This window comes from Saccopteryx leptura, chromosome 3, assembly GCF_036850995.1.
Source record: "Saccopteryx leptura isolate mSacLep1 chromosome 3, mSacLep1_pri_phased_curated, whole genome shotgun sequence".
Taxonomy (NCBI): domain Eukaryota; kingdom Metazoa; phylum Chordata; class Mammalia; order Chiroptera; family Emballonuridae; genus Saccopteryx; species Saccopteryx leptura.
Window position 1 is genome coordinate 195841633 of NC_089505.1, and position 21604 is coordinate 195863236.

Genomic DNA, 21604 nt, shown 5'->3' on the forward strand with positions numbered 1-21604 from the left:
ATAGATGAGGAAAAATCTATGGAGAAAAAATTTAATATATTGGAAACCTTGGAGCTAAATGACAGAGAATTTGAAATAGAAATCCTAAAAATACTCAGAGATATACAAGAAAACAGAAAGGCAATTTAGGGAGCTCAGAAAACAACTCAACGAACACAAAGAATATATTACCAAGGAAATTGAAAATATAAAAACAAATCAAACAGAGATGAAAAACTCAATTCAGGAACTGAAAAACGAAGTAACAAGCTTAGCTAATAGATCAGGCCAGATAGAAGGTAGGATTAGTGACATGGAAGACAAGCAACTTGAGGCACAACAGAGAGAAGAAGAAAGAGACTCAAAAATTTAAAAAAAATGAGAAACCCTACAGGAATTGTCTGACTCCATCAAAAAGATTAACATAAGAATAATAGGTATATCAGAGGGAGAAGAGAAAGAAAATGGAATGGAGAATATATTCAAACAAATAATAGATGAGAAGTTCCCAAGCCTGTGGAAAGAACTAAAGCCTCAAATTCAAGAAGCAAACAGAACACTGAGTTTTCTTAACCACAACAAACCTATTCCAAGGCACATCATAATGAAATTGGCACTAACCAACGACAAAGAAAAAATCCTCAAAAAAAAAAAATTCTCAAGGCAGCCAGGGAAAAGAAGAATACAACATATAAAAGAAGGCCCATTAGATTATCATTGGATTTCTCAGCAGAAACTCTACAAGCTAGAAGAGAGTGGACCCCAATATTTAAAGTCCTGAAAGAGAGGAACTTTCAGCCACAAATACTATACCCATCAAAGCTATCCTTCAAATACGAAGGAGAAATAAAAACATTCATAGATACAGAAAAGATGAGGGAATTTATCATCAGAAAACCCCCACTCCAGGAAATACTAAAGGGGGTTTTCCAACCAGATACAAAGAACAAAACAAAACAAAACCACAAGTAAAAGCTCTACCAAGAACACAATAAAACCAAATTTAAACTGTGACAACAAAAACAAAAAAGAAAAGGAAGGGAAAGGATGGAGATTAACAGTAGCAAAGGACGATGGAGTGCAGAAGTACTCACAAGATAGTGTACTACAATGAACAGGGTAGGAACCCTTTTTATTACTTAATGGTAACCACCCTTGAAAAAACCACCACAGAAGCACATGACTTAAAAAAGATAGCAACAGAGGAAAGAAGTATGGGATACAACCAAACAAAAACAAAGGATAGAAAAACAAAAGAGAAGAATCAAAGAAGATATAAAACTAACAGAAAGCAATTTATAAAATGGCAACAGGGAACCCAAAAGTGTCAATAATTACACTAAATGTAAACGGATTAAACTCATCAATAAGAAGACAAAGAGTAGCAGAACGGATTAAAAAAGAAAATCCAACTGTATGCTGCCTACAAGAAACACATCTAAGCAACAAGGATAAAAACAAATTCAAAGTGAAAGCCTAGAAAACAATACTCCAAGCAAATACCCAAAAAAAAGCAGGTGTAGCAATACTCATATTTAAAAATGCTGACTACAAGACAGCAAAAGTACTCAGAGACAAAAATGGTCATTTCATAATGATTAAGGGGACACTGAATCAAGAAGACATAACAATCCTTAATATATATGCACCAAACCAAGGAGCACCAAAATATATAAGACAACTACTTACTGACCTTAAAACAAAAACTGACAAAAATACAATCATACTTGGAGACCTCAATACACCGCTAATGACTCTAGATCATTCATCCAAACAGAGAATCAATAAAGATATATTGGCCTTAAACAAAATACTAGAGCACCTGGATATGATAGACATCTATAGGACATTTCATCCCAAAGTGACAGAATATACATTTTTCTCCAGTGTACATGGATCATTCTCAAGAACTGACCATATGTTGGGCCACAAAAATCACATCAGCAAATTCAGAAAAATCAAAATTGTACCACGCATATTTTCTGATCATAAAGCCTTGAAACTAGAATTCAACTGCAAAGAAGAGGGAAAAAATCCCACAAAAATGTGGAAACTAAACAACATACTTTTAAAAAAATGAATGGGTCAAAGAAGAAATTAGTGCAGAGATCAAAAGATATATACAGACAAATGAAAATGACAATACGACATATCAGAATCTATGGGATGCAGCAAAAGCAGTGATAAGAGGGAAGTTCATATCACTTCAGACCTATATGAACAAACAAGAGAGAGCCCAAGTGAACCACTTAGCTTCACACCTTAAGGAACTAGAAAAAGAACAAAGACAACCCAAAACCAGCCGAAGAAAGGAGATAATAAAAATCAGAGCAGCCTGACCAGGCAGTGGCGCAGTGGATAGAGCGTTGGACTGGGATGCAGAGGACCCAGGTTCGAGACCCAGAGGTCACCAGCTTCAGCGCGGGCTCATCTGGTTTGAGCAAAAGCCCACCAGCTTGAACCCAAGGTCGCTGGCTCCAGCAAGGGGTTACTCGGTCTGCTGAAGGCCCACAGTCAAGGCACATATGAGAAAGCAATCAATGAACAACTAAGGTGTTGCAACGTGCAATGAAAAACTAATGATTGATGCTTCCCATTTCTCTCCAATCCTGTCTGTCTGTCCCTGTCTATCCCTCTCTCTGACTCACACTCTGTCTCTGAAAAAAAAAAAAGTCAGAGCAGAAATAAATGAAATAGAGAACAGAAAAACTATAGAAAAAATTAATAGAACAAGGAGCTGGCTTTTGAAAATATCAACAAAATTGACAAGCCCTTGGCAAGACTCACCAAGGAAAAAAGAGAAAGGACTCATATAAACAAAACCCAAAATTAAAGAGGAGAAATCACCACGGATATCATAGTTATACAAAGAATTATTGGAGAATACTACGAAAAACTATATGCCACCAAATTCAACAATCTAGAAGACATGGATAAATTCCTAGAACAATACAACCTTCCTAGACTGAGTCAAGAGGAAGCAGAAAGCCTAAACAGACCAATTAGCAGGGAAGAAATAGAAAAAACTATTAAAAACCTCCTGAAAAATAAAAGTCTAGGCCCAGACGGTTATACTAGTGAATTCTATCAAACATTCAAAGAAGACTTGGTTCCTACTCTTCTCAAAGTCTTCCAAAAAATTGAAGAAGAAGCAATACTTCCAAACACATTTTATGAGGCCAATATAACCCTCATATTGAAACCCGGCAAGGATGGCACAAAAAAAGAAAACTACAGACCAGTATCTCTAATGAATACAGATGCTAAAATACTAAACAAAATGCTAGCAAATTGAATACAACAACATATTAAAAAAAAATACATCATGATCAAGTGGGATTCATCCCAGAATCTCAAGGATGGTTCAACATATGTAAAACGGTTAACATAGTATACCATATCAACAAAACAAAGAACAAAAACCACATGATCCTATCAATAGATGCAGAAAGGCATTTGATAAAATACAACACAATTTTATGTTTAAGACACTCAACAAAATGGGTATAGAAGGAAAATATCTCAACATGATAAAGGCCATATATGATAAACCATCAGCGAACATCATATTAAATGGCACAAAACTGAAGGCTTTCCCCCTTAAATCAGGAGCAAGACAGGGTTGTCCACTCTCTCCATTCTTACTTAACGTGGTGCTAGAAGTTCTAGCCAGAGCAATCAGACAAGATAAAAAAATAAAAGGCATCCATATCGAAAAAGAAGTAAAGGTATCACTTTTTGCAGATGATATGATCCTATACATCGAAAACCCCAAAGAATCTACAAAAATACTACTAGAAACGATAAGCCAATACAGTAAGGTCGCAGGATACAAACTTAATATACAAAAGTCCACAGCCTTTCTATATGCCAACAATGAAACATTAGAGAACGAACTCAAACTTAGCAAAAATTCAACATAAAGTACTTGGTAAGTAATTATTATTATATGCTTTAACTTGCTGTAACTCTGCTTTATAAATTTTATAAAGTAAAGTTACTTTCCCACTTTATAAATCACCATTATTACTATGGAACCAGTGGGTGGTTAGAAAATTTTACTACTAACAGAGATACAAAAGTGGGCGGTAGGTATAAAAAGGTTGACTACCCCTGCCATAGATATACTCAGACTATAGCTGAGCAACCAAATCTCTCCATCTCCTAAGCATGAAATTTCTCTTTTATATTAGAGCCATCCATTTCTCTCTCTCTTTCATAGTCTGAGCTGTGAATGAACAAAATGGGAATGAAGTATGAGAAAAATACGTATCAATTGGGAGACAGAAGCATGTTTATACAGCAGTTTCCATTAGGCAAAAATAGACTTATTTTCATGTATGTGTATAAGCAGTATACGTCCTAAGGGATAAATTAGGAGAAAATGAATGCTATCCATGTCATAGAATTAAATCAGGAAATAAGACAACTAGGAAAACAAAAAGACTTTACCTCCATGTTTAGTTGGATCATAAGACAAAACACACAGGAAGTAGTGAATCCCTTTTCTCATTAGGGACAGGATTATATCTGCATAACTAAAACAAAAATAGTATGTTAGATTTCTGTACAAAGGCAGGGCAGAAAAGCAGCATTTACTTCCATCTACATTACCGAGTTTATTTCCCTTCACTGCCCTGTGAAGCTGATTCTCATTCTCAAAGTGAGAAATGGGCTGTCACCTGCCTAGACTGGGAAATATAAAATGCGACCTGCCTTCAGAGCCGCTCGACCAGAAGACTCACTCTAAGACTAGCAGAGGCTCCTTCCAGCCTGATGGACTCAGAGGCCTGGTCACCTTGAATACATTCTTCCCAAAGACCCACCACGCTTCCCTGGGCTCTGGGAAAGTGACACCTCTTCCCAGGCTGGCATTGAAGTCACCTGGGCACACACTCAGAGAGAAGATGCTTGAACTCCACCCCCACGAACTGAGTCAGCAGGTTTCCTGTGGGGCATGAGATGCTGCAGGGTGACAAATATCCTGGGTGACAGGGACCTCTCCAGAGATACATGTAAGAGGTACAAAACAATCTCTTTCCTCTAGTTAGTTCAGGAGAGAAAGACTAACAGACACAAATTCAAGGAAGGATGAAATTTAAGTTCTGCAAGTATGGCATAAACCATGAGTGTCACTGGAACAGTTCTTTGTAGCAGGTGGCTTGGGGAGCAAGGGATGCCACTTCCCGGCCACGTCTGATTGGTTCAGAGTAGGGACCTGGTCCTGATGGGGCCCATTAGTGGACTAACCAGGAGCCAGGACTGGGACCAGTACAGAACGATGAGCTGGGCCAGTCAGATGACTCCACTGGGAAACTGAATTAAGAGCCCCACTGAGAGGTCACGAGGTCACTGTGGCCGTTGCCCTGAAAGCTGGCGCCTCTGTGCTGTGTGGTGGGTGGAGCTGAGGAGGCTGAAGGGAGCGAGCAGGTCAGATACGTGGGAGCAGAGGTAGAACAAGCAGGGAAGCTGATGGTGAGGGGGAGGACAGAGGACACCCACACAGGGAGGTGAGAGGCCAGCAGAGATGGACAAACAGAGATGGGCAGACTGCCCAGCTCTGCTGGAGGAGCTTTGGCTCTTGGCACACAAGGGTATGGTCTGCCCTCATAGTGAGCTTTGTGTCTTCCAGTTAGCCCAGTAGTCAGCAAACTCATTGAGCCAAATATCTACAGTACAACGATTGAAATTTCTTTTGAGAGCAAAATTTTTTAAACTTAAACTATATAGGTAGGTATATTCCTTATCGAGGTAGTGCCCGCACGTGGTATTTTGTGGAAGAGCCACACTCAAGGAGCCAAAGAGCCACATGTGGCTCGTGAGCCGTGTTTGTCAACCACTGAGTTAGTCCCCCACTGCCTTGTGGATTTTAACTGTGCAAACCAAAGCCCCCAGAGGGACTAACCTCAAAACAGATGAACATCAAAAACAAACAAGACACACAGATGAACATCATTAGGGAGTGGGAAACACCTACAAAGTTAGACATTTAGCAGGATTGAGTTTAGTACACAAATATGGTGTTTTATGGATACAAAGAGGTCAGAGGTGAATCTCTGAGTGGATAAAGGATACTGATATCACACAGGAAATGCCAAGCAGACCCGGGAAATCTGACGTGGATGTTTGGGAGAAAGAACAGAGCTGAAAATATGAAAATGATAAGGGTAAATACCATGTACAATTACTCTAGTTATTTAAATATATCCTATGCTAACATCTGGCATAGGATATATTAAAGCATAATAGGAATTTAATATGTATTTGTTGAAGAACTGAATGAAAGTAACAAGTGAATTAAAGTGTCATTTATTTTTTTTTTTTTAAGTGAGAGGCAGGGAAGCAGAGAGACAGACTCCCACACGCACCCCAAACAGGATCTATCCAGCAACCCCCACCTGGGGCTGATGCTCTGCTCATCTGGGGCAAAATCGAAGCCGGGAGTTCCACATGCTGAGCCGATGCTCTACTGCTGAGCCAACTGGCCATGGCCCTAACGTATCATTAATAGAGCAAGTATAAGAGAGAAAAGCATCCCTGGCCGTTTGGCTCAGTGGTAGAGCGTCGGCCTGGCGTGCAGAAGTCCCAGTTCGATTCCAGGCCAGGAGAAGCACCCATCTGCTTCTCCACCCCTCCCCCTCTCTGTCTCTCTCTTCCCCTCCCGCAGCCGAGGCTCCATTGGAGCAAAGATGGCCCAGGCGCTGGGGATGGCTCCTTGGCCTCTGCCCCAGGCGCTAGAGTGGCTCTGGTCGCAACAGAGTGACGCCCTGGAGGGGCAGAGCATCGCCCCCTGGTGAGCAGAGCGTCGCCCCCTGGTGGGCGTGCCGGGTGGATCCCGGTCGGGCGATTGCGGGAGTCTCTCTGACTGTCTCTCCCCGTTTCCAGCTTCAGAAAAATAAAAAAAATTAAAAAAAAAAAAAAGAGAGAAAAGCAAAGGGCTAGGCTGGTCCCTATGGGAATGACGATTTAGGCATGTGAGAAAGGTGAAGATTCTAGAAAAGCAATCAAGGGGGAGCGGCGACAGAAAGAGAAGGGAGAAAAGGAGAATGAATTATCACCAAAGAAAAACGTTTATTAAGAAGGTGTGGCATGGCTTAATTTAAAAACATTAGATTTGGCAGTAAACCTTATTTATGAAACAACTTCTAAAAATAAAAATGTAATTTCTCTGATGTGGATTCCAACCTTTTTTGCCGTGTTTTAAGAGTCTTCTTCCATACAAATAATTCAATATTATGTGCCAAATCCAAGTAAGTATGTGAGGGATATCTGAGTTGGAAAGTAAGTAGGTGTGGTCACAGTCTACTCAGTACACTTTCTCCTATTTTAATTTTATTTTCTAATGAGGCTAGGTATAGTAAGCATGGTCACCAAAAACATCAATCACAACAGCTCTAATATAATAGCAGTGAATCTTTATACAGTGATTTAAATGATAAGGCCTTTCTTACACATATCATTTCTTTTAATTCCCATAATGACCCTGTAAAGTGTATAATGTACGGATCATGAGTGTGTGCTTTAAAGCCAAACTCCCTGGTTTCAATCTCAGCTGTTACATACTAGCTGTCCAACTTTGGACAAGTAACTCCATCTGTTTGATCTTAGTCTCTTTATCTGTACAATGGGAATAATGAGAGCATATATACCTCACAGAGTTGTTTTGTGGATGAAATGTGTTGATCCACATAAAGTATTTCAAACAATGCCTGACACATGGCCAATGCCTAACATGTCACCTGGTAATATTAGTGGAGGTGGTGATGGTGGTATCAGTAGAGATATAACAACTTTGCAGAGGAAACTGAGACTTAGAGAAAGTGAGTACAGCTAGTGCTTAACTTATGATCACGATTGCTTTTGACAGACCGGTCGTAACACGATTTGGTCGTAAGTTGAGTAGGCTATACTGTACGTACAATACTGTGAAATGATGTTATAAAAATCTTTAAGTCATATTTTATCATAACTTTCTTTCATTATTGTTATATATCATAATTTTCTTTGTTCATTTTATGCCATTTGTATCATCTCTACACCATTTTGTTTCTTATTTTTATATTCGTCAGGTTTAAGTAAAATACTGCATTAGCTCTTTCAGGAAGACACTGCTGCTATTGTAGCGAGCTGTGTCCCTTGCGCTCCTGCTCCTGACTCACCGCTGTTCGCTCTCGCCGAGGAACAAGTCGGTCAGGAAGCCGTGCCGCAGCCATGGCTTTTAAAGATACTGGAAAGACACACACCGTGGAACCAGAGGTGGCAATTCACTGAATTAGAATTACTCTAACCAGCCGCAACGTAAAGTCTCTGGAGAAGGTGTGTGCTGACTTGATCAGAAGTGCAAAGGAAAAGAATCTCAAAGTGAAAGGGACCCGTTTGGATGATGCCTACCAAGACTCTGAGAATCACTACAAGAAAAACTCCCTGCGGGGAGGGTTCTAAGACTTGGGATCAGTTTCAGATGAGAATCTACAAACGTCTCATTGACTTGCACAGCCCTTCTGAGATTGTTAAACAGATTACTTCATTCAGTATTGAGCTGGGAGTTGAGGTTGAAGTCACCATTGCAGATGCTTAAATCAGCCTTTTTTTTTTTTTTTTTTTTTTTTTACAGGGTCAGAGAGAGGGAAAGAGACAGACAGACAGGAACAGAGAGAGATAAGAAGCATCAATCATCAGTTTTTCATTGTGACACCTTAGTTGTTCATTGATTGCTTTCTCATATGTGCCTTGACCACGGGCCTTCAGCAGATTGAGTAACCCCTTGCTTGAGCCAGCGACCTTGGGTCCAAGCTGGTGAGCTTTTTGCTCAAGCCAGATGAGCCCGCACTCCAGCCGGTGACCTCGGGGTCTTGAACGTGGGTTCTTCCGCATCCCAGTCCAATGCTCTATCCACTGCGCCACTGCCCGGTGAGGCTAAATCAGCCTTTTAAATAAATTATCAGTTGTTAAAAAATAAAACAAAACAAAACAAAAAAAACCACACTGCATTACCAGTACAACTGGTTTAATATTTGCAAAGACAATTTCCTCTTGGTAGACAACTTGGGAGGGGTTTGATGAAAAATATCCAAGACACAAAACACAAATTGCTGTACCGAGTCTGGGATTAACAGTTGAAATAGTGCACGCGGAGATGGTAGTGCTGCCGAAAGCTGGTCCGCACTGTCGTATACCCAGCTGGGCAACGCTTGTGCTGCCAGACGCAGAGCAGTTGTGGCTAGTGATTGTGGTCATAAAGTCGAATGGTTGTAAGTTGCATGGGTCGTAAGTTGATCAATATTTGTACTTTGATCAAGGCAATACATCTTGGATGTGACAGCGTCACAGCCTTGTTCCCTTGTTTCAATTGCCAAATCCTACAGTTTTTAATTTTTATTTTATTTATTCATTTTAGAGAGGAGAGAGAGAGACAGAGAGAGAGAGAGAGAGAGGAGAGAGAGACAGGGGGAGGAGCTAGAAGCATCAACTCCCATATGTGCCCTGACCAGGCAAGCCCAGGGTTTCGAACCAGTGACCTCAGCATTTCCAGGTCGACGCTTTATCCACTGTGCCACCACAGGCCAGGCAAATCCTACAGTTTTTAGATGGTACTGTGTTGGGCAGATAAAATATATTATGCTCACTTTGTTAAAGATGGCGCTGCCCAGGTGGAGGCCCGTCACCCAGGTGATATTAGTGTGTCTTGGGGGCGGGCTGTGGGCAGGCTGGATCCTTGTAGCCTGGGGCTTAGTTTTAGGACTAAGCCAGGGGTCCCCAAACTACGGCCCCCTGAGTCCATTTATCCGGCCCCCGCCGCACTTCCGGAAGGGGCACCTCTTTCATTGGTGGTCAGTGAGAGGAGCATAGTTCCCATTGAAATACTGGTCAGTTTTGTTGATTTAAATTTACTTGTTCTTTATTTTAAATATTGTATTTGTTCCCGTTTTTCTTTTTTTTCTTTTTTTTTTTTTTTTTTGTATTTTTCTGAAGCTGGAAACGGGGAGAGACTGTCAGACAGACTCCTGCAAGCGCCCGACCGGGATCCACCTGGCACACCCACCAGGGGCGATGCTCTGTCCACCAGGGGGCGATGCTCTGCCCATCCTGGGTGTCGCTATGTTGCGACCAGAGCCACTCTAGCGCCTGAGGCAGAGGCCACAGAGCCATCCCGAGCGCCCAGGCCATCCTTGCTCCAATGGAGCCTTAGCTGCGGGAGGGGAAGAGAGAGACAGAGAGGAAGGAGAGGGGGAGGGGTGGAGAAGCAGATGGGCGCCTCTCCTGTGTGCCCTGGCTGGGAATCAAACCCGGGACGTCTGCATGCCAGGCCGACGCTCTACCAGTGAGCCAACTGGCCAGGGCCCCATTTTGTTTTTTTACTTGAAAATAAGATTTGTGCAGTGTGCATAGGGATTTGTTCATAGTTTTTTTTTATAGTCTGGCCCTCCAACGGTCTGAGGGACAGTGAACTGGCCCCCTGTGTAAAAAGTTTGGGGACCCTTAGACTAAGCCTTTCCCACCCTTTTTGATGTGGGGTGGTACAATCCCATCATGCCTCAGATAAGTGACTTTGTATCAGAGACTTCCCTATTTTGTATATTGGATTAAAGGTTTTGATTTCTACACTATAAAGTGGGGCAGACTGGGAGCTTGTGCTCTTGGTTCCTGAGATTAACATTAGAGCAGAGAGCAGAGAAAGGCCACATGGAGGAGAGGAGAGAGGCAGCCAAGATGGCGGAATGCTGAAGGAGAAACCAGTTAGTGCAGAGTTTGTGCAGAGAGAAGGAGATGGGGAACAAAGGAGAATGAGGTTAGTGAGCTAGAAACCTTTGACTCTAGGAAACTCGTATAAGTCAGTAGCTTTGTGAGCACTGAATGAGTGGGTTTTGGAGCCCAGTGTGTGTTTTTACTTGCCCGCTGGGTGCAAACTAGGATTAAAGATAATGGCCCACCAGTTCTTAGCTCTGTTGTTTCATTACCATCTGTCCGAATCCAATGCAAACCTGCATGGGCTGGGCGGCTGTGATGGTACCCGTGCCCACTGGTTTACATACTGGATTCAGGTTTTCTAATTCAAATTCAAAAAGCTACTTCAAACCAGTAAAAGTCTAGCTAATTTTCTAGAATCCAGAAAAAGGACACTAAATTATGAAGAAAATAAACAAAGAAAGAGAAAGAAATAGAAAAAAGAAAGAAAAAAGCCAACATAATGAAAAAACCAAATTACTAACCGTTTACGATCAGCTGGGTTAACAGCAACTAATGAACCTCGATCCCAAATCCTGTCAAATTGGCCAATATTTGCTCTGTTTTAAAGAAAATAAATATATATAACATTTTAATGTAAAAATTAAATCTTTAACAAGATGAACAGTGTTCCATGGTGTATACTAGGACTTTACGAGGTGTTAAAGCCCCAGGTGTGAAGGTGACTGTCTCACTCTCCCTTATTTTTCCTTGCCTATCTAGGGTCATAATAATGGTTTCCATAGTTTGTAAGCTATCCAAGGGAGGCAGGATAGTAAGAAACTTGGAAAATTCCTTGACAACTGGAATAGGGAAACTGAGACAGACAATTTAAAGGTCAAACACTTTACAGCCATCTAGTAAATCACAAAACTCTATCTTCTGTAAGCAAGGACCTCTCCTTCCCAAAAAGAGGGTAAATAGCTTCAATCACCCTACTCAGGGAGAGAGAGAGCAGAAATCCAATTAGTGCCATTTGCTAACCACACCCAAAGATAGATGAAGTTAGAGAAATAAATCTCTCACTTTGGGACATCAGCATAAGGCTGATGAATATTCTATTGAGATTCTCCCTTAACATCTTCCCCTAAACCTCCAGCCTTTAAGACCCTCAAAACAAAGGACCCAGCACACTCTCCCTCCCAAGAGCATGCCTGTGCCTTTCCCTTCACCCATTTTTTTTTATAATAGAAAAATCAGCATTTGATTTGAAAGAGGAAGTGCCAGGTTGAGAGAGAAGAAAGCTTTTATTTATTTATTTTTTAAAAGATTTTATTCATTTTTATTGGAGAGAGAGAGAGAAAGGAAAGAGATAGAACAGGGGAAGGAGCAGGAAGCATCAACTACCATATATGCCTTGACTAGGCAAGCCCAGGGTTTTGAACCGGCAACCTCAGCGTTCCAAGTCGATGCTTTATACACTGTGTCACCACAGGTCAGGCCCCTTCACCCATTTTTCCACTCACAGGCATGCATCTCCTAAACTCTAAGGGACCCCAGGGGACTTGCAAGCAGGGGAGCATTGGGCAGCGGCAGCTCCTCCCCAGCTAAGCCCTGAACTGGTCTCCAAGACCCCTTTTCTCTGACTCTCCAGTGAGCCAGAGCAGCCCCGCCTCGTCTCTCTCCTGTTGCTGCTTCTATTGGAGGCCCTTCCTTGTTTCACTGTCCCCAGCTTTAAGAAATGTACTCTCAAAATCACCTGGACTCGTGTTATGAAATCTTGCCTACACAAAGTCAGGGACCCACACACTGCTGCCCGGTGCCCTTTCCAGTAACACCAGGACAAAGATATGGGGCAGTAGGATGTGTTCAATGACTGTTGACTTGGCTAATTTTTTGTCAGACATGTAGCCTGCAGTAAAAATAATTGCAGAACAGACTCAAATCAATGCTCACAGGTGCTGCTACAAGTGGATCAGAGGGAGGAGAGACCCGGCCCTTACCTCAGGCACTGCCAGCAGGCACTCAAGTTTTTAAAAGTGTGGAGGTAGTATTCAGTCCTACCTGGGAAGATCAAAAAGGTTGCAGCAGTACAATGAGATGTTCCCTGAAGAACTCTGTAATGAAAACCAAGAAAAAAAAATCTTAATTAGGAGGTAGCTGAGTAGTCAAGGAAAGGAAAGTGAGGCAAAGTGCATTTGAGCTGACCCTCTTTTCTCAGCCATCCATTTGTCTATTGAGCATTTGTTTTTGGAGCACCCTGGGAGCTTTAAGTAGTACTGATGCCAGCCCCTAAGTTTTAAGTGATGATCGAACCCTACTAAGTTTTAAGTAGTACTGATGCCAGCTCCACACTTAAATCTCTAGAGATCCCGATTTAATTGGCCTAAGGTGAGACCTCAGACTAGGAACTTTAAAAGACCCACAGGTGATTTCAAATGTGGCACTAGGGCTGAGAACTATTGCTCCAAGAAGAGTCTGGAAGCAGGACTAGCCTCTCTGGACTGAGTAATCTGGTATCCTTAGATGATTATGAACAGTGTAGGAGGAAGCTGTATAATACCATACTGTCAAGCCTCCTAATGACCTGAGCAATTAATTTCAACTTTTAGAAAAAAAAAAAAGAGTCCTTTGTGAGAGACTGAATGTCCAGACAACAACCAGACCATGAAAAATAAGAGAACCGGGACCTATAACCTCTGCAGCAACAGCCTGGAGAGCCAAACCACAGCCTCTGCCAGCCTCCCAAATGTTTACCCCTCCTACCAACCAGAAAAGGCCAGATAATTACCCCAAGCCCATCACATCGTATACTCCCCTCTAGTTAGCCCCTCTCCTGCTTCCCAGGCCAAAAGCCTCCAATCAGGGCACAGCTGAGGCCCTTGTGTTTCTCACTATAAAGTGTCCCACTCTCCTGCCAGAGGTCTTTGACCTCTGCCAAATGCAAGTGGCTGACTCCCACTGCTTGTTCACATTAGGGTGGTGAAGCGTCCAGTGGTCAAAGGATGACAAGTCCCAAATCTATTATTTCCAGCCCAAGTGCTGCCCCGTGCTTCAGAGACAAAAGCATTTGCCAGCTCCTCCTTTCCATTCCACAGGTCTCTTAAACTCATCATCTCCACAACAAAACCCATCCGCTCTGCTCTTCCACTGCTTCTCCTGTATTCTCTGCCATTTAATCAGTCCTCTACGCTGGAAATGTGAATGCATTCACCTTGATCTCTCAGTTAATCACTAAATCCTTCTAGTCTGACATCCTAAATATTGCTTTAACCCACCTCGGTTCCCCTGCGCACTCCCATCTCTCTCCTAGTTCAGGTCTTTTTTTTTTTTTTTTTGTATTTTTCTGAAGCTGGAAATGGGGAGAGACAGTCAGACAGACTCCCGCATGCGCCCGACCGGGATCCACCCGGCACGCCCACCAGGGGCGATGCTCTGCCCACCAGGGGGCGATGCTCTGCCCCTCCGGGGCGTTGCTCCGTTGCAACCAGAGCCACTCTAGCGCCTGGGGCAGAGGCCAAGGAGCCATCCCCAGCGCCCAGGCCATCTTTGCTCCAATGGAGCCTTGGCTGCGGGAGGGGAAGAGAGAGACAGAGAGGAAGGAGAGGGGGAGGGGTGGAGAAGCAAATGGGCGCTTCTCCTGTGTGCCCTGGCTGGGAATCGAACCCGGGACTTTTGCACGCCAGGCCGACGCTCTACCATTGAGCCAACCGGCCAGGGCCTCTCCTAGGTCAGGTCTTTTAAGATCTCGTTCCTAGACCACTGCTTGCAGCCTCCCATCTGGTCTCTTTGGCTCCTTCCCTTCAAGTGTACTGCCCTTGAGGCCACAAGGGTTTGTTGGCTCAAAGGAAAATCTGGCTGTGTCATGTTCCCACTTAAAACTTCAGCGCAGGCTGAAGTACCAGCTCCACAGGTATCCGAGACGATGTACCTGCCTCCCTGTCAGTCCCAGCCCAGTCAGCCATTATGCTTCAGGGAGCTCCCCAGGCAGGGTCAGGTAGCTTTCCTCTCTGTTCCTTTAATACCCTGTGCATGACACATAGCTCCGTGGATGACAAACAGCATTCTCTGCATTTCTCTTTTTTCTCTTAAGCTAAAGGATTCTTTAGGGCAGGGACTGTGTAATCTCTTTAATGTCTCATGCAGGGTGTGGAACAAGGTAGGTTTTCAGAAATGCCAACTTCTAAATTTTAAAAATCACACAAACCCATGAGTACAGATAGGCTTTGACCTCATCTTTTACATATATTTTCATATCTAGCTATTTATCAACCTTATTAAGCCCCAGTTCCTTACTAGTGTATAATGTCTAGATGAATCTTATATTCCTTTGTATAGTATGGAAATAATTATTTACCAAAAATAAAACAAACCTTGAATACTTTGGCTCCAGGAATTTCCATGATTGGTTCTTCTGAGTAAGAAAGATTCTGCTCTGTGAAAAATTCCCGTATCCCAAGTTCACTGATTTCCACACCAACTACACTGTGTCCTTGATCTGCAAACCTGCGTGCAACCAATATTTACATTTAAATTTGTATTTCAAATACAGTACTAAATAAAAGATATGCCCTGATACACATATATTATTCCTTAACTTTAGGGATTCATATAAATTCAGGTTCATAGGGTTTCATAGAACATGTAGATCCACAGAAAGTGAATCTGTATATTCTCAAATTGTATGTCATATGGAATTCTGAAAAACTGATTTATCTGACTTTAGAAAAAAATTTTAATATTTTGGAAAATTATAACTTAAAATGTTGATTTATTACAAATGGATTTGATTAGTAGAGTTTCTAATGTAAAAGTATCTTATGGATTAGAAATGCTTTTCAATTTCTCTAAATTAACTGTTCAGTACACTCTTTAGTGATGATGGAAGTGTCTATCCCTATGCTGTCCAGCCACTAACCAAACTAGCTCCAGAGCACCTGCGGTGTGGCTAGGGTCTTTAGTGTATTTAAGTAGCCAATGTGGCTAGTAGCTACTGTGCTAGAACATACAGCTCCAGAACACTAGCATTTTTATAAAAATTTTATATTTTTCGTTTATGTGCAATTTTCACTCTCCAGAAAGTTATATACTTACCATATGCAAATAACTAGTATTTTTCTGATAAGTTTTATAATTACAGAATTCACAGACTTGGAATCGTAGACCCCAGAGAAAACACCACTAGTGGCACAAAACACCTAAGCACAGTATTTATTTTATGTCAGATTTAATGAACACATGCAGTCAGTTCTGCTATAATGCAACATATGCCTAAATAAAAATTGCTGCACTATGCAAAACCATGCAATAAAAATCACAAGGCCCATAGAGAAGGGTTGGGGCACAACTTTAAAACCTTTATCATAATGGAATATGATTCAGTTGTAAAAAAGAATGTATGTTACCATTTGTGACAACGTGGATGAACCCTGATGGCATTATGCTCAGTGCAATAAGTCAGAAGAGAAAGACAGATATACTATATGATCTCACTGGTATGTGGAATCTAAAAAAATCAAACAAACAAATAAGCTCACACTCAGAGAACAGACTGATGATTGCCAGAGGCTGGATTCAGGGGTGGGCAAAATGAGTGAACAGTGTCAAAAAGTACAAACTTTGTTATGAAATAATAAGTCATAGGAATGTAATGTACAGGATGGGGACTGTATTGCATACAGGGTGAAACAGAGGTAGTTGTTCATATGGAAAATAATACAATAAATAATAATACAAGAATAAACTTTGTTTTGAGAACTCACAGCTAAAAACCTACTTTTGCTGCACACTGAATTTGAAAGTTGCTAAGAAAATAAATTTTTTTTTAAGCAAGAGAGAAAGAGAGAGAGAGAGACAGACAGACACAGGAAGGGAGAGATATGAGAAGTATCAACTTGTAGTTGCAGCACTTTAGTTGTTCATTGCTTCTCACATGTACCTTGAGGGGGGGGGGAATCCAGCAGAGCCAGTGACCATGAAATCATATGACTGATCCCCTGCCACCACTGGTCAGGCTAAGAAAGTAGATCTTAAAAGTTCTCATCATGAGAAAAAAAAATTTATAACTATATATTGTGATGGATGTTAGTGAGACTTATTGTGGTGATAATTTTTTAGTACATATAAATATCAAATCATTATGTTGTACAGCTGAAACTAACAGAATGTATGTCAACTATACCTTAATTTAAAAATAATGTTTAAATAATGCTGTCGAAAGACAAGATGTTGTCTCAGCCACCCTAACCCCTGGGACGAGTCACTCCCCAAATCGGAAGTGAATATTTCTCCTGGAAACAGCAATACCAGCAAAAGGAAGCAGGACACCAGCCAAACAAGCTCTCCCTCGGCACTCAGAGCAGAGTCGCTTAGAAGGAGGGAGCTTCCGGGACTACAGCAGTGAGTCTTAGGGTCTGAGCTGAGGGCCCGCACCCACATGGCTGAGGGCTCACCCTAGGGCAGGTGGCAGCGGGACACGGAAGTGTGGTTCTGTCGGCAAGGGCGGAAGCCAGCTGGCGACCTGCCCTTGAGCAAGGGCTCAGGAGCACAGCCTTGCACCGCCCGTGGAACCGAGGCTTGTGGCCTGACTTGGGAGCTGGCTCCTCCTACGGGGGTGGAGGCAAAAGCATAGAACAGGCAGAGTCCCTCTACTGAGCCTGGGCACGCAGTCCCGCCGGGCCTGTGAGGCAAGGCTTACAGCTGTCTGACGAGGGGACTTCTCCTGCAAGGGTGGGGTGAAAGCCCAGAATCAGGCGGAGACCTGCAGCTGAGCAAAGGTGCTCACCCCTGCCCTCAGGGCCGAGCATAACGCCATCCGCAGGGGCAGGGCGAAGGCCAAGGCCACCAAGGCTTGTACACTCCAGCACGTGATCACAGCCACTCCCGTGAAGGAGAGGTGGAAACCACAGCAATGGCCCCAGTGGGCAGGCACTGGCAACGCTCATACCTGAACGCCCTAGGCAGCAACAGCAGAGAGGGTGGCGGTCCTGCAGACAGACCACATCTAGGGAACACAGAGGCCACACCCAGTGGACTCTAGTGGCCAAAAACTTCTTTTACACAGATAAAATGAGAAGGCAGAGAAATGCAACACAAATGAATCAAGTGAAATCCCCAGAAAAGTACCTGAATGAGTCAGATATAACCAAATTACCAGATGCAGAGTTCAAAATAATGATTGTTAGGATGCTCAAAGATATTAGAACAACAATAGATGGTCATTACAGACACCTAAATAAAGAGATAGCAAATATAAAAAAGGACATCGAAATAATAAAAAAGAATCAGTCAGAAATGACAAATACAATATCAGAAATGAAGAACACAATGGAAGAAATTAAAAGCAGGATGGATGAAGCTGAGAATAGAATCAGCGAGTTAGAGGTCAAGATAAATAAAGGCATGGAAGCAGAGCAGAAAAAAGAAAAGAGACTCAAAAAGTCTGAGGAAACTCTAAGAGAGCTCTGTGACAACATGAAGAAAAATAACATCCGCATCATAGGGATTCCTGAAGAAGAAGAGAAAGAACAAGGGATAGAGACTTTGTTCAAACATATCATAGCTGAAAACTTCTCTCAATTAAGGCAGGAAAATGTCTCACATGTTCAGGAAGCACAGAGAACTCCATTAAGGAGAAACCCAAAGAAACCAACACCAAGACATATCATAATTTAAATACCAAAGCTAAGTGATAAAGAGAAAATATTAAAAGCTGCTAGAGAAAAAAAGACTATCACCTACAAAGGAGCCCCCATAAGGATGACTTCCGACTTCTCAACAGAAACACTTGAGGCCAGAAGGGAATGGCAGAACAAAGTAATGCAGAACAAGAGCCTACAACCAAGACTACTTTATCCAGCAAGGCTATCATTTAAAATTGAAGGAGAAATAAAAAGCTTTCCAGATAAAAAAAACCCTCAAGGAATTCACTAGAACCAAACCAAGGCTGCAAGAAATGCTAAGGGGCCTGTTGTAAACAGATCAAAGGAGAAAAAGAATATAGCAAAAGAAGAATATAGTTTTAAAGAATAAAATGGCAATAAACAACTACATATCAATAATAACCTTAAATGTAAATGGTTTAAATGATCCGATCAAAAGACATAGTGTAGCTGCGTGGATAAGAAAACAGGACCCATACATATGCTGTCTACAAGATACATACCTTAAAACAAAAGATGCACATAGACTGAAGTTAAGAGATGGAAAAAAATATTTCACTCAAATGGAAATGAAAGAAAAGCTGGGGTAGCAATACTTATATCAGACAAAATGGACTTTAAAACAAAGATTATGGTAAGAGATAAAGAAGGTCACTACATAATGATAAAGGGAGGAATCCAACAGGAAGATATAACTATTATAAATATCTACGCACCTAATATAGGAGCACATAAATATATAAAGCAGACTTTGATGGATTTAAAAGGTGAGATCAACAGCAATACTATAATAGGAGATTTCAATACCCCACTAACATCACTAGATCCTCAAGAAAGAAAATTGACAAAGAAACAGCAGACTTAAAGAACATACTAGATCAACTCGATTTAGTAGATATCTTCAGAACCTTTCACCCTAAAGTAGCAGAATATACATTATTTATTTATTTATTTATTTATTTATTTATTTTTATTTTATAGAGACAGAGAGAGAGTCAGAGAGAGGGATAGACAGGGACAGACAGGAACAGAGAGAGATGAGAAACATCAATCATCAGTTTTTTGTTGTGACACTTTAGCTGTTCACCGACTGCCCTCTCATATGTGCCTTGACCGGGGGGCTACAGCAGACCAAGTAATCCCTTGCTCGAGCCAGCAACCCTGGGTCCAAGCTGGTGAGCTTTGCTCAAACCAGATGAGCCCATGCTCAAGTTGGCGACCTCGGGGTCTTGAACCTGGGTCGTCTGCATCCCACTCCAATGCTCTATCCACTGTGCCATCACCTGATCAGGCAGAATATACATTCTTTTCAAGTGCTCATGTACATTCTCTAGGATAGACCACATGTTACGGCACAAAAGCGGTCTCAACAAATTAAAGAAGATTGAAATCATATTGAGCACTTTCTCTGATCACAATGGCATGAAACTAGAAATCAACCACAACAGAAAAACTGAAAAATACTCAAACACTTGGAAACTAAATAGCATGTTATTAAATAACAAACGGATAACAATGAGATCAAAGAAGAAATTAAAAAATTCCTAGAAACAAACAATAACGAGCATACAACAACTCAAAATTTATGGGACACACCAAAAGCAGTCCTGAAAGGGAAGTTCATAGCATTACAGGCATACCTCAAGAAGCTAGAAAAAGCTCAAATAAACAACTTGACCATGCATCTAAAAGAACTAGAAAAAGAACAGCAAGTAAAGACCAGAGCTAGTAGAAGGATCAGAGTAGAAAAAAGAAGAGACTCAAAAAGTCTGAGGAAACTCTAAGTGTGCTCTGTGACAACATGAAGAGAAATAACATCCACATCATAGGGATTCCTGAAGAAGAAGAGAAAGAACAAGGGATAGAGACTTTGTTCAAACATATCATAGCTGAAAACTTCCCTCAATTAAGGCAGAAAACACCTCACAAGTTCAAGAAGAACAGAAATAAATGACATAGAGGCTAAAGAAACAATACAGAGGATCAATGAAACCAGGAGCTGGTTCTTTGAAAGGTAAACAAGATTGATGAACCTTTAACCAGACTCACCAAGAAAAAAAAAGAAAGAGGACTCAAATAAATAAAATTAGAAATGAGAGTGGAGAAATAACAACTGACACAACAGAAATACAAAATATTGTACGAAAATGCTATGAAGAACTGTACGCCAAAAAACTAAACAACCTAGATGAAATGGACAAATTCCTTGAAACATAATCTTCCAAAAAATAATCTGGAAGAATCAGAAAACCTAAACAGACCAATTACAACAAATGAGATTGAAATAGTTATCAAAAAACTCCCAAAAAAGAAATGTCCTGGGCCTGATGGCTTCACAAGTGAATTCTACCAAATATTCAAAGAAGAACTAACTCCTATCCTTCTCAAGCTATTTCAAAAAATTCAAGAGGAAGGAAGACTTCCAAACTCCTTTTATGAGGCGAGTATAATTCCGATTCCAAAACCAGGCAAAGACAACACAAAGAAAGAAAATTATAGGCCAATATCCCTGATGAATTTAGATGCTAAAATCCTCAAAAAAATATTAACAAACTGGATCCAGCAATATATGAAAAAAATCATACACCAGGATCAAGTGGGATTTATTCTTGGGAGGCAAGGCTGGTACAATATTCGCAAATCAATCAATATGATTCATCACATAAACAAAAGGAAGGAGAAAACCACATGATTATCTCAGTAGATGCAGAAAAAGCATTTGATAAAATCCAGCACCCATTCATGATCAAAACTCTCAGCAAAGTGGGAATACAGGGAACATACTTCAACATGATAAAGGCCATCTATGACAAACCCACAGCCAACATCATACTCAATGGGCAAAAATTAAAAGCAATCCCCTTAAGATCAGGAACAAGGCAAGGGTGCCCCCTTTCACCACTCTTATTCAACATAGTTCTGGAAGTCCTAGCCACAGCAATCAGACAAGAAAAAGAAATAAAAGGCATCCAAATTGGAAAAGAAGAAGTAAAACTATCATTATTTGATATTATACTGTATATAGAAAACCCTAAAGTCTCAGTCAAAAAACTACTGGACCTGATAAATGAATTCAGCAAAGTGGCAGGATATAAAATCAATACTCAGAAATCAGAGGCATTTTTATACACTAACAGTGAACTGTCAGAAAGAGAAATTAAGGAAGCAATCCCCTTTACCATTGCAACCAAAAAAATAAAGTACCTAGGAATAAATTTAACCAGGGAGATTAAAGACTTGTACTCAGTAAATTATAAAACATTGATAAAAGAAATCAGGGAAGATACAAACAAGTGGAA

The 21604-nt window shown here is 41.3% G+C and overlaps 1 protein-coding gene and 1 pseudogene across 1 annotated transcript in view; one reads left to right on the forward strand and one right to left on the reverse strand.

The window, feature by feature from the left end:
* Positions 1-21604, reverse strand: part of TPMT (thiopurine S-methyltransferase) — a 34817-nt gene that overhangs the window by 5632 nt on the left and 7581 nt on the right. The window contains exons 4-7 of the mRNA XM_066377128.1: positions 15018-15150; positions 12709-12761; positions 11190-11264; positions 4432-4517 (exon numbers count right to left, since the gene is read on the reverse strand). Of these exons, the coding sequence (XP_066233225.1) occupies positions 4432-4517; positions 11190-11264; positions 12709-12761; positions 15018-15150 (347 nt within the window). The remainder of the gene's footprint in view (positions 1-4431; positions 4518-11189; positions 11265-12708; positions 12762-15017; positions 15151-21604) is intronic.
* LOC136397775 (small ribosomal subunit protein uS10-like) lies at positions 8106-8557 on the forward strand (annotated as a pseudogene).